The sequence below is a fragment of the Leptopilina heterotoma genome, unplaced genomic scaffold (assembly GCF_015476425.1).
Source record: "Leptopilina heterotoma isolate Lh14 unplaced genomic scaffold, ASM1547642v1 Lhet_23, whole genome shotgun sequence".
Classification (NCBI taxonomy): domain Eukaryota; kingdom Metazoa; phylum Arthropoda; class Insecta; order Hymenoptera; family Figitidae; genus Leptopilina; species Leptopilina heterotoma.
The window spans coordinates 79,297-99,372 of NW_025110948.1; the positions used below are offsets into that span (position 1 = coordinate 79,297).

General features: G+C 22.9%; 2 protein-coding genes across 2 annotated transcripts in view; both read left to right on the forward strand.

Annotated features, from left to right (window-relative positions):
- LOC122502472 overlaps positions 1-20,076 on the forward strand; it is a gene marked incomplete at its 5' end in the record, with an annotated part of 74,395 nt that overhangs the window by 39,721 nt on the left and 14,598 nt on the right. The gene's annotated exons all lie outside the window — the stretch shown is intronic.
- LOC122502469 lies at positions 629-2,722 on the forward strand. The gene is made up of 4 exons (XM_043612538.1): positions 629-857; positions 922-1,119; positions 1,618-1,791; positions 2,079-2,722. The coding sequence occupies exons 1-4, from the start codon at positions 810-812 to the stop codon at positions 2,376-2,378; spliced, it is 720 nt and encodes a 239-aa protein (XP_043468473.1). The 5' UTR covers positions 629-809; the 3' UTR covers positions 2,379-2,722.

Genomic DNA, 20,076 nt, shown 5'->3' on the forward strand with positions numbered 1-20,076 from the left:
ACTGGTCCTAAACTATTGCTAGAACAGTTCCAATTACTATCCGGGTCTTCAAAATTAATTTAATTCACAATTTATAAAAAGTAACCACAGCCGATAATCAGCAGAAGATGGAAAATTATTTTTAAAGTGAATTTTTTTTCTGTTTACAAAACATTATTGGTCATAAAATATTAAGATATTAAAATTCAAAATATTCTTATAAATTCTTAAAATTAAATTTTTCTCGTTACTTTTAGTAAAAATCTTGACTTTTCCCTGAATCCTCTAAATCCTGTATTAATTTTCCGATTATGATAATTATTCTAATTATCATCAACATTATCATCATTCTTCTTCTATATCCCTTTGCCTCTCCTAATTCTTAAACTCTAATTTAATTATCATCTAATTAAAAAATTAAAGTTAACGATCACTACGAATCAATTATCTTTTCTCTTACCCTCATTACTTATATTTGTCTCTAATAAAAAAAAATTTTTGCAATATTTTATCTTGTAGTAGAATTTGTGTAAGATTTCTCGACTATTATCTAATCTGGAGACATAGCGATATATTGAGTTCAACACTCTTGCTCTTCTATATTCTTTGTAGAATAAAAAGTGAAAAGTGATTGGTAGTTACATTTTTGAGGGACATACTTTATTGCTACCCACATAATTAAGACAAGATGTGTGTAAATAAAAAAAAATGGTGGCATCATTGCCCCACTTGTTTCCCCACTATCAAAACGAATTAAATACCACTGTCGGCGCAAATAAGATACCAGTTACTATTATTCTTTTCAACTGTCAATAACTTTGTGAGTTACAATGAGAAACGAAATTTATTTTCTTTTCCTCACTTCTTGTGTGTTTCACGTAAGTTTTTGAATTTTTGCAGAAATCAAAATTATGTTTATAATCAACAAAAAGAATTTTGCAGATCTCTTTAGCAAACATTATTGACGATCATACCGAAATAATAAATGAACTGAAATTAATTGTTGGATCCACTGTCGATGAACTTAGTAAATATCAGAATAATTTTCAAACAGATGTGAAGAATTATTTGCAAATTGTTCATACGGATAATTTGAGGAAAATAAATAACGATTTGAATTATGTCTCGAATAGTATAATGGTAAAGTAATTTTATTTAAAAAATCCACTTGTGGTAATTATTACTATATTATTATTATTATTATTATTACCATTTTTATTATTATTATTAATTATTATTATTATTATTATTATTATTATTATTATTATTATTATTATTATTATTATTATTATTATTATTATTATTATTATTATTATTATTATTATTATTATTATTATTATTATTATTATTATTATTATTATTATTATTATTATTATTATTATTATTATTATTATTATTAATTATTATTTACTAAATTAGAAATTTTCTTTAATTTATAATTTTAATTTCTAATAGTAAATTAATTTTTCTGAATGCATTTTCTGTGTCGTATTTTGTATTCCGTTCATGCGGGTATATAAAACGCAGCATCGATTATTGATTGACAACTTTCTAATCATTCAGTACATAACTTCTTTAAAAAAAAAAAATTAAAAAGAAATTAATTATTTTCTTTATTCTATAATTTTATGCAATTAGAATGCAGTGACTGCAGTTGGCTCAACGGGCAAGAACGCTCAGTCTTGTTATGAAGCTTGTAAAGTCAGTTTAAAGAATCTGAATAAACAAACTAATAACAAACTCGACGAATGCTACCATTCATTCTCATTTTACACTGAGCCTGCTTTGAAAATAATCAAAACTGCTATTCAGGTAAATAGAAATCGTGTACTAATTAAATACCCTATTATTAAATAGAGAAAAAAATAAAATAAAAAAAAGTTAAAAACAAATAAAAACAAATTTAAAAAAAAATAAAAAAATATAAAAAAAATAAAAAAATATAAAAAAAATTTTTAAAAATAAAAGAAAAATAAAAGAAAAGAAAAAAAAGTAAATAAATAAATAAAATATTACAAATACATTGAAAAAAAAAATAATTTAATTAAAAAATTAAATAAATAACTAAAGAGAAAAAAAAATTTTTACTTAATTTTTAGAATGGTAAAAATATTTCCGAAGATCTGGATACAATATTTATTGGCTGTACAAAACATTTGACGGAGTCGGGCGATTGTTTGAAGGAAAAAATTGAAGAGGTTCGTAGAACCTTAAGAAAAATGCAAGCTGACGTGGAAAATATAAAAAATACAGGAACCTCTGCAATGAAGAAAGCAAAGACTGTTGTCACTTCCTGCAGTGATAAAGCCGTACGTTCTTTACACGTTGAAGCCACTTTTAACATTCAACGGGAAGCGAACAACTGCGTACGAAATATTTACAATGAATACAATTATTAAAATTCTCAATTTCTATAAAATACGTATGTACCTATTAGTTTTCGATCTTAAATGTTAGAATTTAAAAAAAAAAAGGAATTTGATCAATTTTTTATTTAAAATATCGAATTTGATTCACTGATGATAAAATATAATTTTCAAGCGAAATCGTTTATTTCTAAGAAAAAAGACGGCCATATTGGTTCCGCCATTTTGAATTTTGTAATTATCGAAAAATCGACTTTAAGAAAATAGCATTGAGAATGGGAATAGAATGCGAGAGGAGAGAATATTTTTGATTGTTTTGTATTATAAAATTTATAAATAATTGTAATAAAATTAAAAATTTACTAATGTTTAAAAAATTAATTTTTTATTATTTTTTTTTAATTTTAATTTAAAAAAAAATTTTTTTTTAATTTTTTTAATTTTCTTTTTTTTATTATTATTATTTTTACTATGGTAAAAACTAGCGAACTATGTTCAATGACAAAAAAATATTTAAATCACACAAAATTTCTATATTTTTGACCATTTTGAAAATATCTACCAGTTCAATGACCACAGTCAAAACTCAAAATATACAAATTTTCAGGTTCCTTAATATTTTTTTTCTCAGCCACAGTTTCCGAACTATGACAAGAACAAATTTAGTCGCTAATTAATTTTTTTTTTTGAATTCTATTACTATTAATATTTTACAATATTTTGTACTAATTTTTTTTTATGGATGTCACAAACTAAAATTTTTACAACTGAGAGAATTGATGTAAAAGTGAGAGAAGGGGGAGGGAGAGATGGAAGAAAGTATAAAGAAGCTCTCGTAAAGCGAAGAGCTGAAATGAATATAATAAAAGTCAGAAAGGCAAGAAGAAGAGGGTACCTCTTCCATCAATCACAGTGGTCGACCGAAGCGACGCGTTGCACAGACTCTAATTTGTTGGTTTCTTCTATATATTTATTCGGTCTCTGACATAAGGTGTTCTTTGCTCCGTAAACCGTCAACATTCGCCACGTTTTTAGTTACCCTTTAAATTTGTCTTCGGCACGTCAAAAAAAAAAAAAAAAAAAAAAATTGGTCATAAAAAAATAATACTAGCCGGGTGGGCAATTGCTTGATGAGACAAATAAATCTATTTTTCTTTAAATGACAATTTTTTTAGATTTTATTGCTCTTTGATTATTTATTTATTTATTATTCAACATTTATTATTTATTACTTTTTATTTCTTAGTTTTTATTATTTATTTATTAATTTTTTATTATTTGTTGTTTATTATCTTTTATTATTAATTACTTCTTATCTTTTATTCTTTATTGTTTATTAATTTTTTTTTATTTTTTTTATTATTTTTTTTATTATTTATTATTTTTATTATTGTTATTATTATTTATTATTTTTATTATTTTTATTATTGTTTTTATTATTTTATTTATTATTTATTAATCATTAATTATTAATTCCTTCTTTTTATTATTTATTTATTATTTTCTAATACTACTTTTACCCCTACAAGTTTCTTAGATTTTCGTTGCGATTCTCTAAACAAAAAAAAATTAACACCCTTGATGGGAATCGAACACTATGAACTTTTACATAAAATTGAGAACTCTTACCACGCGGCCACCACAACGATTCAAATTAAAAAACCTTCTTCTTTTCCAAAATTCGATAAAATTTAGAATTTTGACCGGAGTTTTTTTTCTAATTAAACAAAAGTATTATAAACTATTATAATATTAATTATTATGATAATAATAATAATAATAATAATAATAATAATAAATTTGATAAAAATTATTAAAAAAATATTTTTATTCAATGTTTCAAAAATTTTTTCGAATATCTTAGGAATTAAATTTTTATAACAAAATATAGTTACAATAAATTTTTGTTATTAATCAGCATTATTCTTATGCAAGAAAATTGCGAGTGGAGAAAGAAATTAAGTGTCAATTAAAGAAAAATGGGGGGATGAGGGGGGGGGGGAATATAAAATCAGTAATGGTCGTGATATGCCTTCAGGGTCGTTAACATAACTCACGAGAAAGAAGAACTTGTTTAATTCTTGACGCCCATGACAACCCATTATCGTTTATTAATGCCATTTACGGATCAAGGGTCGTCTTTGTTACCTGTTGACGTTTTAATTCTAATGCTAAAACGATGCAATTTCAACTTCCAGTAACAATTTACAATTTCCCTTTCACTTCTTGTTTCAAATCGAAAATGACAAATTTCAATATTATTTTTTTTTGTCTGTGATATTCTTTTTTCAGCTTTTTTAATAATTACTTAAATTTTTGTTTATGAATTTATGAATTTATTTATTTTAATAATTAATTTAATTACAATTAAATTAATTTTTTAATTAATCAATTAATTTAATTATACCTAAATTAATATTGATTAAGCTATTTATTTATTATTTTATTTATTCATTTATTTACTTATTTATTTGTTTATTATGTTTATTTGCTTATTTGTTTATTTATTTGTTTATTAATTTATTTACCAATTTTTTGTGTAAGAAACTCGATTAAAATAGTTCAATGCTAGCAATTTTTATATAGGAACTTGATATTATTTCTGTGCATTTAATTTTCGTGGGACATCTTAAATTACAGAAGCCAAAGACAGTTGTGTGTGACTGACGAAAAACAAATGTTTGCACAAAGCAGCATTCTGGCGCCAACAAATTAGCTGTCGGCATAATGCCAAGCGTCTTTAAGGAACCTCTTTATGCATCAAGACCTTTTTTTTATAATCGACATAAAAAAATTGCCTATTATTTTTGTTCAATCGACAAGATTAAATAATTCTAAATTGGAATTCATAGAATTAGAACTGGAATTAAAACTCGTAAAACTAATTTTAGACCTAAAAGTAGAATTAGAATTTTATGAACTAGTAGTAAAAATAGAAGTGCAATTAGAATACTTTGAACTAGAACTAGAACTAAAATTGGAATACCCTGAACCTTAAGTAGAACTGTAACTGCGAAATTAGAATTAGAAACATTAATTGTAGAACTACAAATAGAATTTCTAAAAATTCCTAGAACTAAAACTGGAAGTAAAACTAAAACTAGAATTCGAATTAGAACTGTCATTTCCAGAACTGGAACATTTCGTAGAACTAGAAATGAAATTGGAACAAGAATTAAAATTCATTAAATTAATTTGGACCTAGAACTAGAATTAATTAATATTACAATTAAAATTATTTAAACAAGAACTGGAATTCGTAGAACTAGAACTACAATTGTCGATTGAATTAGAATTCCAAGAAGTATGAATGAAAGTAAAATTAGAATAAAAATTCCTAAGATAAATTAGAATTTCTATAATTTGTACTTAAATTCGTAGAACTAGAACTGAAACTGGAACAAGAACTAGAATTCGTAGAACGAAAATTAGAACTGGAACTGAAACTGGAACAATAATTAGAATTAGTAGATAAAAAACTAGAACTGGAACTAAAACTATAATTATAATTATAACTGATATTTCTAGCAGTAGAACTGAAATAGAACTAGAATTAAAATTCCGACAATAAAATCTAGAACTAGAACTAGAACTAATTATAGGTAAAATTAAAATTACTAGAACTAGAACTGCAATTTATTAAGCTAGAAGTTCAACTGGCAATTGATTTAGAATTCCTTAGAGAAATTAAAATTTCTGGAATTAGAACTAAAATTCGTAGAACTAGAACTGAAACTGGAACAAGAACTAGAATTCGTAGAACGAAAATTAGAACTGGAACTGAAACTGGAACAATAATTAGAATTAGTAGATAAAAACTAGAACTGGAACTAAAACTATAATTATAATTATAACTGATATTTCTAGCAGTAGAACTAAAATAGAACTAGAATTAAAATTCCCACAATCGAATCTAGAACTAGAACTAGAAATAATTATAGGTAAAATTAAAATTACTAGAACTACAACTGCAATTTATACAAGAAGTAGAAACACAATTGGCAATTGATTTAGAATTCCTAAGAGAAATTAGAAATTCTGTAATAAGAACTGAAATTCATAGAACTAGAACTGAAACTGGAACAAGAATTGGAACTCGTAAAACGAAAATTAGAACTGGAACTAAAACTAGAATTCGAATTCATAGAACTAGAACTGAAACTGGAACAAGAATTTGAACTCGTAAAATGAAAATTAGAACTGGAACTAAAACTAGAATTCGAATTAGAGCTGTTATTCCTGGAAGTAGAACTGAAATAGAACTAGGATTAAAATTCCTACAATAAAATCTAGAGCTAGAACTAGAATTATAATAATAATAATTATAATAATTATAATTAATTATCAATTGGCAATTGATTTAAAAATCCTTAGAGAAATTAAAATTTCTGGAATCAGAACTTAAATTCATAGAACTAAAACTAAAACTGAAGCAAGAATTCGTTTTCGTAAAACAAAAAGTAGAACTGGAACTGTTAAAATAATTCGTATTTGAACTACGATTCCTGGAAGTAGAATTAGATCTAAAATTAGAAACTGGAATTAGAATTAGAACTATGATTCCTAGAACTGTAGGTAATATTAAGGGTAAAACTAGAATTTAAGTGCTGTGAACTGGAACATTAATTTTCAGAACTAGTTCCAGAATTAGACATGATGAAACTAAAAATAAAATTAATAGAACTAGAATTCTTAGCATTTATAAAACTAGAACTAAAATTGGAACTAGAATTAAAAATTCCAACAATAAAAATCTTGAGTTAGAACTCGAATTAATTAGGGCTAAAAACAAAACTATTAGAACTAGAACTGCAATTCGTGGAGCTAGAAGTAAAATTAGCAATTACTTTAAAAATCCTAAATGAAATTAGAATTTCTAGAACTAGAACTGAAATTGGAACAAGAATTAAATTCCATAAAATTAATCTAGAACTAGAACTAGAATTAATTAATGTTACAAAATTAATTGAATTAATTGAAACTAGAAAATTAATTGAACTAGAACTGTAATTTGCACAGAACTAGAACTACAATTGTCGATTGATTTAAAATTCCTAGAAGTAGGAATAAAAGTAAAATTAGAATAAAAATTCCCAGAATAATTTAGAATCAGAATTAGAAATTAAATTCATAGAAGTAGAACTGAAACTGGAACAAGAATTAGAATTCCCAGAACGAAAATTAGAACTGGAACTAAAACTAGAATTCAAATTAGAACTCTGATTTGATTCCTTCCTAAATAACGAATTCTACACTTTTTTTTCAAGTTTCGAACTTTGGAAAAAATGACTCATAATATTATGAATAAAAAACGATGATGGAAAATATTTGAATTCCTAACACGGGAGAAACTGTTAAATTCTAATCCTATTAATACGTTTAGCACGTTCAGTGGATATGGGCAATTTTAGTCAGCCGAGTGACGGGAAATAACGCGGCTGGACTACTTGATTTGAAATAGCAGAAAGTAAATGACCGATTTAGTTTCAAATTATGTTAATACCTTCTTTATTATTATAAACCTTTATTGCTTTGTTATTATAAATTAGGTCTTATAGGAAAACATTTTTAATTATTACAGTTAGTCGAAATTCTTTTATTTTTCTTATTAACTATATTCTTTTTACATTTTTGTTATATTTATTTTTATGTAAAAATTTTTTTTTACATTTTTCTTATATTTATTTAAAATTTTTTTTTTACATTTATATTATATATTATTTATATTAGATATTTATTTATTTATCAGTTATTTATTTATATTAGTTATTTATTTATTTATCAGTTATTTATTTATATTAGTTATTTATTTTTATACGAATTGTAAAAAAATTTTTTGCTAAATATTAAAAAATAGTTCTTGACCTATTTTTTTCTTCACTCTATTTGAAAACTTTCACTTTCATTACAATATTTTAACACTTTATATACAACGTGAAAAATATTTCTATATATAATATGCAGCTACTATTTTATTGAGCGTAAGTAATCTCATGTGTTGGAAAAAAAAATGATTTATAACCTATCATAATGCACCCTGAACTTTTCATCGCGTAATTTTTGCATTAGCACGTCGCGAGTGAAAGAGAGATGCATTTGCCATTCAATATATTTGTATGATAATTTTGCAGACTTTTGCCAATAAACAATATAACTAAAAGTAACAAATAAGCGAATTTTTACACAACTAAATTATTATTCAAGGCTTAAAATTTGAATTATTATTTATTATCTCGTATATTCAGTGTGTGCGCGCACAATGAGAAAAAAATATTATTATTACAATGTATAGATGTTGTGAAGAATTAGCTGACCTTTGATGGATTTATTACCTTTTGTTATATGAGGAACAAAAGAAGTGTAATGAGTTGAACGAAACATGTTATTCAGCTGAAAATTCAATAAGTAAATGAATATAATTTAAGATTTAATTTTGTATTAATTTTTCATACATTTTTTACAATATATTCAAAGTTCTACTTTTAGTTTCAGGAATTCAAGTTCAAGTTACGAGAATTGTGTTTTTAGTTCTAGGAATTGTTCTATTTATAGGAATTGCACTTCCAGTTCTAGGAATTGTTCTTTTTATAAGAATTGCACTTCCAGTTCTGGGAATTGTTCTTTTTATAAGAATTGCACTTCAAGTTCCAGGATGAAAATTTTTTTAAACAATTGAATCTTTTCGAACAGTTCAATTAAATATTTAATAATAATTAATTGCTTTTCTAACGGAATTAATTTAGAATTATATTAACAATAAAATTCAAATCATGCTATGAATTTTATTATTTATGAAAATAATTAAATTTTTGTCACCGAATTTTAATAAAATTTTTTAAAATAATTGCATTCTTAGGAAGAATTTAAAAAAAATCTTTTTAAAGAAATGTTTTTTTTTCGAAAAATTTTATAATAAATTATTTATTTTTGCATTTAAATAATAGAATTCTCGTCGAGTCTTTCAATAAAAATTAATTTAAAAATAAATTTCAATTTAATTTTTGGATAAAAATTGAGTATTAAACGCATTAAGCTTGAGTTTTTAGAAAAAATCTAATTTAGAAAAGATTTGAAATTAAAATCTTTAAAAATCTAAATCTGCAAACAAATGATTGCAGAAATTCAATTATTTTCAAAAGTAATAAAATTCTTCGGAAAATTCAATTATTTTCAAAAATTTTTATAAATCCTTGTAAAAATTTCAATTATTTTTATAAATTCATAAAATTCTTCTCTGAAATTCAATTATTTTTCTAAATTTTAATAAAATTCTTGGAAAAATTTCAATTATTTTCAAATATTTTCCAAAATAATTCAATTATTTAAAAAAAATGTTGATAAAATTCTACAAAAACATTTAAATATTTTTATAAAATAATAAAAATTCCACAGGAATTCAATTATTTACAAATTTTTTTATAAATTTCTTCGCAATAATTCAATTATTTTCATAAATAATAAAATTCATTGCAAAATTTCAATTATTTTTAATACAATTTTAATCAAATTCCTCAAAAAAACATTTAATTATTAAATAATAATAATTGAATTCTAGTAGAATTTTTTAATAAATATTAATTTATGAAAATAATTGAATTTTTGTCACTGAACTTTAATAAAGTTTTTTAAATAACTGCATTTATGAGCAGAATTTTAAAAAAATGTTTTTTTTTCTAAAAATGTTATGAAAATTGTGTTTTAAATAATTGAATTTCTTTGGAATTTGTATATTATTTATGAAAATAATTGAATTACTTTGAAAATTGTATTTTATTTATGAAAATAATTGAATTTCTTTAAAAAATTTTATAAAAATGATATTAAGAACAATTCAATTATTATAAAGAATTTAATTAAAATTTTTTTAAATAATTGAATTCTTTAAAAGAATTTTATTAAAATTTTTAAGAATTCTTGCATTTTTCGCGGAATTTATTGAAAATTATAATAAAAATAATTGAAATCCTTCGACGAGTTTTAATATTTATAAAAATAATTGAATTCTTGCGAAGAATTTTATAAAGATTTTTTTTAATTATATAATTTGAAGAAATGTTTGGGTAATTTTTTATTAAATTAATAAGAATTGGTTAAAAGAATTGAATTCCTTGAACAAAATTTTATTATTTATGAAAATAATCGTATTCTTTAGAAGAAGTTTATTAAAATTTGTGAACAATGAAATTCTTTCGAAGAATTTTATTATTTTTTTAAATAATTGATTTCTAGCTATAAAAATTTAATATTTTATAAAATAATTCAATTATTATTGTATTGAAGAATGTTAATAAAATTTGTGAGAAAATTTGAATTCTTTCCAGGAATTTAATAAAAATTGTATTGAAAATTATTGAATTCCGACGTAAAAATTTGTTAATATTTTTTAGGAAAATAATTGAATTTCGGAAAAGAATTTTATTATTTATAAAGATAATTGAAATTTTGATCAGAATCTTTGTAAAACTTTTGAACATAATTGAATTTCTCTGAAAAATTTTATTACTTTTCGAAAATAATTGAATTCTTGCAACGAATGTTATTAAAATTTTAAGAAATAATTGAATTCCTAAGAATAATTTTATTATTTATAAAAATAATTGAATTCCTGAGAGGAATTTTATTGTTTATAAAAATAATTGAATTCTTGGGAAGAATTTTATAAAAATCTTTTTAAATATTTGATTTTTTTTCGAGAAATATTAGGAAAATTCTGTTTTAAATAATTGAAATCCTGTGAAATTTTTTTTTTCATTTATGAAAATAATTGAATGTTCGCGAAGAATTTTATAAAATTTTTTTTTAAATTATTCAATTCTTTAGGGAACATTTTTATTAAACTAGTAAATATTAAAAATAATTATTATAAAATAGAAAAGAAGATATTTCGGAATATCGTTTTCTTTAACTATTATTATAAAGAGAATTGCTCAGACAAGAAAAAAGTATAAATATGAATTATTTTCAATTTGCCGATGAATGAAAGACTGTAATTAAAATTCCAGTGCCAACTAAATTATCGATATTGGTCATCAATTAAAATATCGACAGTTAGTTTATATTGAATCGAGTTTTTAATTGATTGCCAATAAAAAGAGGCGGTACAATCGTAGAAATGAATATGGTGATGATTGTTATAAACAATTTTCATTATGTTAACATTATATTATTATACTGGGACAGGTATGACGTTATGGATATCGGAAAAGTCATTCATGGCTCTTGCATAAGGTTCAATATCTCTTTTTTGCGATTGTACGATTGCCATTATATAGTGTGTGTGTGCAACTATAGCGATTGATGCCTTATGCTAATCATAAAAAGAGCGTTGACACCTGACCACGTCATTGTTCAGATGTGTGAGATTAAAAAGGAAGGTTTCTTGTCATTCAGATGAATTTTTTTTTATAGTTTCTAAAATAGTACACGCAGTGAAAAAAAATAGTTATTTATCTCAAGAGTAAAATAAATATTTTTGTTTCTTTTGCATAAATTATAAATGCTAATTTTGAATATATTTTTTATAGCAAAAACTATTTGCTGATTATTTTTAAACTATCAAATGATACGTTGTATTTCATTTTTTATTATTTTGTAAACTAAAAAATGTTATATTTTCAAGAATTTTAATATAAATTCAATTATTTTAAACAATTTTGATGAAATTCTTTTTAAAAAATCATTATTTTCAAAATTCAATTGATAAATTATTAATGAAATTCCTTCAAAGGAATTCAATTGTTTTTATAAATAATGAAATTTTTCGGAAGAATTAAATTATTTTCAATACAATTTTAATAAAATTTCTCGAAAAAATACAATTATTTTTAATAATATTATTTAAATTCAATTATTTTCAAGTGTTTTAATAAAAAATCAATTATTTTCAACAAATTCTGATAAAAAATTCTTCGAAACAATTCAATTATTTTTATAAATTGTAAAACTCTTGGCAAGAATTCAATTATTTTTTTAAATAATAAAATTCTTCTGAGAAATTCAATTATTTTTAATACAATTTTAATAAAATTTCTCGAAAAATACAATTATTTTAATTAATATTATTTTAATTCAATTATATTCAAGTGTTTTAATAAAATTTTAATTATTTTTAACAATTTTGATAAAAAATTCTTCGAAACTATTCAATTATTTTTATAAGTTGTAAAATTCTTGGCAAGATATGAATTATTTTTTTAAATAATAAATTTCTTCTTATAATAAATATTAGAATTCTTCTGAGATATTCAATTATTTTCAATACAATTTTAATAAAATTTCTGGAAAAAATACAATTATTTTTAATAATATTATTTAAATTCAATTATTTTCGAGTATTTTAATAAAAATTCAATTATTTTTAACAATTCTGATAAAAAATTCTTCGAAACAATTCAATTATTTTTATAAATTGTAAAACTCTTGGGAAGAATTCAATTATTTTTTTAAATAATAAAATTCTTCTGAGAAATTCAAGTTTTTTTAATACAATTTTAATAAAATTTCTTGAAAAATAAAATTATTTTTAATAATATTATTTTAATTCAATTATATTCAAGTGTTTTAATAAAAAATCAATTGTTTTCAACAATTCTGATAAAAAATTCTTCGAACAATTCAATTATTTTTATAAATAATTGTTAAATTCTTCTGAGAAATTCAATTATTTTCAATACAATTTTAATAAAATTTCTCAGAAGAATACAATTATTTTCAATAATATTATGTAAATTCAATTATTTTCAACTATTCTAATAAAAATTCAATTATTTTTATAATTTGTAAAATTCTTGGCAAGAATTCAATTGTTTTCATAAATAATGAAATGTTTCGGAGAAATTCAATTATTTTTAATAGAATTTTAATAAATTTTTTTTGAAAGAATACAATTATTTTTAATAATATTATTTAAATTCAATTACTTTCAACATTTCTGATAGAAAATTTTTCGAAAGAATTCAATTATTTTTAAAAATTATGAAAATTATTTTCTAAACAATATACAATTGTTCTCAAAAGTTTTTAATAAAATTTTTCGTTAATTTCAATTATTTTCAAAACTTTTAATTAAAATTATTTTTAAAACTTACCTCCAATATTTTTACGAAATTTAATGAAATTCTCAAAAAAAAAGATATACCTAATTATTTACAAAAACTACGATAAAGTTGTTTAAAAGAATTTAATTTTTAATGAATAATTTCAAATTTTCAATATAATTTAGTAGGTAAATTGTTAATCAGAATTAATAATAATCACTATTATTTGGAAAATTTGAAAGAAATTCTTCATAAAATTCAATTATTTTCCAAAATTTTCAGTAAAGATTATTAAAAATAGGTTCATTATTTTAAAGAATTTAAATAAAAAATCATGCCAAGATTTAAATTATTTTCAATACAATTTTAATTGCATTTTTTCGAAAGAATTCAATTATTTAAAAAAATGTTGACAAAAATTCTTGAAATGAATTCAATTATATTCAAATTTTTTTATGAATACTTTACAAAAATACAATGATTTTTAGTAAATCAAAAATTTAATTCATCACTTTGAAATTTAAATTCTTATACTTTACACAATTTTATAATTAAAATAACAAAAAAAAGGGGGTTTTTGGAAATATTTTAATTTGTGAAAAGAAAATCTTACTTTTTGTGAAGAAAAAAAAAGTAAATATAGATTCTCTATGGTAATTGCAATAAATGACATTTTCGCAAAGATGTTCGTCTGTTTGACATTTGTTTGAAAAACAAATAAGATAAATTAACCATACATGTGCTTTAATATCAAGTGGGTGAATGAGGAAATTGTCAACCCACGCAAGATTATAATCTTCGGGGAAAAAATGAAATATTCCTTTAAGAGAAAACAAATAACTTGAAGCGGGTGTAAAACCAGTAGTTTCTCAATTTATAAACAAAAGAGATTTATTAATCGAAAGATGAAAGTATCATTTACGGAAAATTTTTTTTTCATAATAAAAGTATCATTTACGGAATTTTTTTTTTATTGAAAGTATCATTTACGGAATATTTTTCTAAACATATTTTTTTTTCGTACATCGTACATTTTTCAAAGTGTTTCAAAGAAAGAAAAATTTTTCATTCCACATTTTTCATTCCCCATTTGTTTTTTTTATCTCAATTTGAAATCTTTAAAAAAAACTGTGTTCATTTTCTTCGATTAATTCAAAAAGTTTGTATAAAAAATAATCTGGTTTATTTTTATAACAATATTTGTATCGATTTTCGTATAATTATTCATTTGTTATTAGCTAAATTTACTGATGCATTACTCAATAGTGTAAAAGAGTGATTAAAATTAATTGGGTACAAATACGTTTAAACTACATACAGGTGGGAAATTGTGGGTGTGGAGAATGCGTGGGCGTTTTTTGCCATTACTTACCTGACAGTACGACAAGATCATGTAAACACAAAAGCGTTATACATAACTGCGAAAATTTGCCTCAGGTCTTTTTTTATACGTTTTATTTTAATTAAAAAAATTTTTTTTATTATTCTTACTTTCTCAACATAAAAAAAAATTTTTTTAAATTTTACTTTTTTAATTTCTTTTTGTATATTTTTATACCACATGACGCATCACATTTTTGTGTAATACTTTTTTGCATTATTATAAATTTTCAATAATTATTCTACAAATTGATTTAAAAATGTATTTTAGTTAAAATTAATTATTAAATTATTATGAAATATTATTAATGAATTAATATTAATAAATATTAAAAACATTATTTTTTTCAAAAATGATAAATAATTGATTTGAAGGAGAATTTTAGTTAAGAATTCTAAAAAATAACAAAAAAAATTGCAATGATGAAAATAATTTTCCAGGAATTAGAGTTTTATTTTTATCAATTAAATTTTTGTGCCAACCCTGATATCACGTATATTATCACGGAGAAAAATATAAAGTAACTTTTACTACTTTTATAGTAAAACATTTCCGGTAAAGCATTTCTGGTAATTTTTACTATACTTTTGGAGTAAATTTTGCTACGTTGGAAGTAAATATTTGTAAAAATTAGTAAAATTTACTTCGAACGTAGCAAAATTTACTCCAAAAGTAGTAAAAATTAGCAGAAATGCTTTACCGGAAATTTTTTTACTATAAAAGTAGTAAAAGTTACTTTATATTTTTCTCCGTGTAAAAAAAAACTCAAATTTTTAAAATACTAATAAGAACAAATTTTCTGAGCAAAAAATACAAAGCATGATTTGAGAGAAAATTATCCAAAGAACATGCGTTCTTATTGATTGTGATCAATGTCAATATAGTTAGTAATTGATCACAGATCGATTGGAAGTAACGATAAAAGCCGCAACAATGTTCCATCTTTGGACAACTCGACATTATTTTATACCCGCAACTGTTAGAGTGAAATTCAAATAATTGAAAGAGGAAGAGATATTCGTACAGAGATAGATTGCGGATGAAATTGAAGAGAAAAAAGGAAGAGAAAAAGAAAAAAGAAAAAAAAAAAAAAAGAAACTTTGAAAGTATCATTTGAAATCAAATGCTTTATTCAGCTCGTGCGCAAGTATTGGAGGCGAATGAATATAAATTCTTTGATGAAGTAGCGATCAGGGGCGTGTTTAAGGAAGCTGTGTATAAATTCAATGCTTTCGTAAATCAGTAATAAATATTCGTTAAAAAAACATTTACAAATTACAAATGTTACGGAGTCTTTGGTTTTCAATGGTTAATTTATCAAAATTTTCCTAAAAACTACCTATAAAACTACCTTGTAGAAACTAAATAAAGTATAAAATTTTTTTTCTACTATATATTTAAATTATTTAGTCGTTACAAACTTCAGAATGCTTTAGAATAATTGAATTCTTTTTTGGAAGAAGAAAAACAACTTTTTCTGGCAATTATTTTAAGGTTAAGTCTTGACTTGCGCATTGGTTACTGCGCATCTTCCAAAAATGTCGAAATGCGCAGTTACTAGTGCGCAGGCGAGTGCTCCGCCTTAACCACAGCTTAAAAAATTACCCTCCCTCCTCTACTTTGAAACTTTTATACTTCTCGAGTGTAAAAATAATTTCGTGGGAGTATTGTTGATAGAGATTAATAACATAAACGATTCGTCGAACTTATTGCCAGGAATTAATTTTATTCAAGCGTGACTCATAGTAGCCAATTGATTATCAATATGGTCGCTTTGCGAGGTATGTGTAATGGTTCTCGTAAGATAGAAAATCATACCCCTTGTAAAGAATACTTATGTGTATATATCTATTCGTTATCTCGCACATTTTCTTTTAATGCAAAGATACACTTTCGCAGTATATACGAGAGCTATATATATATATAAACATGTATATATTTATAAAGAAAGCTAAAAAGAAAATCAAATTCTCCCGAGTGTCCTGTTCTACAAATAAGAAGGTGATTATTATTTATCGACTTCTTCATAACATAACTCAGAGCGATAAGACTTAAATTTAATTATTTGTCGCTGATTATTCGCGATCAGTGCTTGTAATATACGCTTCTTAGAGTCTCGAATTGATATTTACTGGACTATTATGCAAATTTACGGCAATATTCATCTTTCATAAATTCTATACGTTTATAAGCGAAAGTGTATGTAGGTATTTGATTTAGAAAATTGAATCTTGCTTCCCTATTTTAGTCGTTTTCTTTAATAATCGAAACAATATTTAATGATCCATGAAAAATGTCTTTATTAGTTGACAATTTTCGTAATAAAATTTCAACACTCAAGAATTAGTTAAATATACATTTTTTTTTTAATGTAGACCATAATTATTTATAATAAGACATAATTAATAGAAAAATAATTGAGCATTTTCCAAAAATATAAGTTATAAGGTCAATTTTCGTTATGATTTTCGAAGAGCGCGAAATAATAGGAATGAAAACAGTTTACAACTTGTGAGAGAAACAGTTTTCTGAAGAAAAAGAAGCAGATTAGGGATAATATATTATTTTTACTGTGGAATTTTGCTTTCATTGGGTCAGGTCAATTTATCCTTTAGAGTCCAAGGGAGAAAAATAAAATATTTTGAAAATCGCTTTAGCGCTTGTGAGAGAGAGCATTTCTTCTTAGAAACTCGATCTAAAACATGAATTTTTAACAAAAAGTGTCATAAATGGTAAAAAAAAAATGTTTGATTTAGAATCTAATTGTTATACAGATTTAATTTTCATTAAAAAAAATTCTCATTTTCACTCAAAATTCCTTAGAAAATTACTACCGTTACTTTCACTCAAAAAATTTTCACTTTCATTCAAAAAATTCTTACTTTTATTGCAAAAATTTTGATTTTCACTTTCATTCATAATTCCCTAAAAAAATTTTACATTCACTTTCACTAAAAAAAAATGTAGCTTTCATTTTTGCTCAAAAAAAAATTTTATTTTCATTAAAAAAAATTCTCATTTTCACTTAAAATTCCTTAGAAAATTACTACCGTTACTTTCACTCAAAAAATTTTCACTTTCATTAACAAAATTCTCACTTTCACTATAAAAATTTTGATTTTTACTTAATATATTTTCACTTTCACACAAAAAATGTTAACTTTCCTTAAAAAAAAATCATCACCTTTACTTAAAAAATTTTGAAATTCACACAAAATTCCCAAGAAAATTCTTACTTTCACTACTTAAAAAAGTTTTTACTTACACTTCAAAAATTCTCATTTTTACTATGAAAGTGGAAATTTTTGTTTTCAATGAAAGTAAATACATTTTGAGTAGTAAAAGTAAGAATTTTCTTGAGGAATCTTGAGTGAATTTCAAAATTCTTTAGTTAATGTGATGAATTTTTTTTTTTTTGGAAAGTTAACATTTTTTGAGTGAAAGTGAAAATATATTGAGTGTGAAAATCAATATTTTTGTAGTGCATGTAAGAATTTTGTTTATGAAAGTGAAAATTTTTTGAGCGAAAATGAAAGTTACATCTTTTTTTTAGTGAAAGTGAATGTAAGAATTTTCTACAGAATTTTGAGTGAAAGTGTAATTTACAATTTTTTTAGTTAGAGTGGATATCAGAATTTTCCAAGAAATTTTGAGTGAAATTTAAAATCATTTAATGAAAGTAAAAATTTTTTTCGTGAAAGTGAAAGGTAGAATTTTTTTTCGTGAAAGTAAAAGTAAAAATTTTTTAGGGAAGTTTAAGTGTAATTCAAAATTATTTAGTGAATTTAAGAATGTTTAAAATAAAAATTAAAATCATTTCAGTGAATGTGAAAATTTATTTATTGATAGTCAAAATTTTTGTAGGGAAAGTGAGAATTTTTTTTATAAATAAAAAATTTTTTGAGTGAAAGTGAAAGTTACATATTTTTTTAGTGATTTTGAGTGAATGTGAAAATTTTTTGAGAAAAATTCAAAATTATTTGGTGAATGTAAAGAGTTTATGTAATGAAAATTTATTAAGTGAAAATCAAAATTTTTGTAGTAAAAGTGAGAATTGTTTTAAATGCTTAATAAAAGTGAAAATTTTTTGAGCGAAAATGAAAGCTACATATTTTTTTGGTCAAAGTGAATGTAACTTTTTTTAGTGAAAGTGTAAGTTACAATTTTTTTAAGTTAGAGTGGATATCAGAATTTTCCAAGAAATTTTGAGTGAAATTCAAAATCATTTAATGAAAGTAAAAATGTTTTTCGTGAAAGTGAAAGGTATAATTTTTTTTAGTCAAAGTGAAAGTAAAAAATTTTCTAGGGAAGTTTAAGTGTAAAATTATTTAGTGAATGTATGAATGTTTGAAATGAAAGTAAAAATCGTTTTAGTGAATATGAAAATGCATTGAGTGGAAATCAAAATTTTTGTATAGTGAAAGTGAGTATTTTTTTAATGAAAATTAAAATCATTTTAGTGAATGTGAAAATTTATTTATTGATAATCAAAATTTTTGTATAGTGTAAGTGAGAACCATTTTTTTTAAAAAATAAAACATTTTTTGAGGGAAAGTGAATGTAAAAATGTTTCAAATGAAAGTGAAAGAGAAAATGTAGTGAGTGGAAATGAAAATTTTTGTAGTGAAATTGAGAATTTTTTTTATGAAAGTGAAAATTTATTGAGTGAAAGTGAAAGGTACAATTTTTTAGTGAAAGTGAATGTAAAAATTTTCTACAGAATTTTGAGTGAAAGTGAATGTAAGAATTTTCTACAGAATTTGGAGTGAAAGTAAAAATTTATTAAGTGTAAATGAAAATTTTTGTAGTGAACACACCATAATTAGTAATTTAGTTTAAAAATTCCTCCATGTTGAATTCGCCATTTTGATTTTCTTGATCTTTTCCAATTTTACAAATTCAAGCAGAATAAGAAGAAATTTATTATTTTTCTCCCAATATTACATACAAGACGCTCTTACTGGACAATTTAAAAAATGTCAAGAATTTTATTACGGGTATAATATACCGGTATACTCGTTTGCAATACCTGTAGAGGAACGTTGATTTTTTTTTTTTTTGCTTTGGTGAATAAGTGAAAAAGCGATGGAAAATTAGCAATCCGTCGCCGAACTCTCTTTCTCTTATTCACGACTTTTATCGTTTTGCACACGAGTCATCCGCAGAATCCCAACGTGTTGGCTCAAGAGACTACTGACTTAAAGTACTGAAAGTGTATATGTATATATATATACGTATATATAAATTTAAAAGTCAATGGAAGGGTTTCCAATGGTGAAAACCAGTTCTCGCGCCAGTATATAAGAAAAGAAGC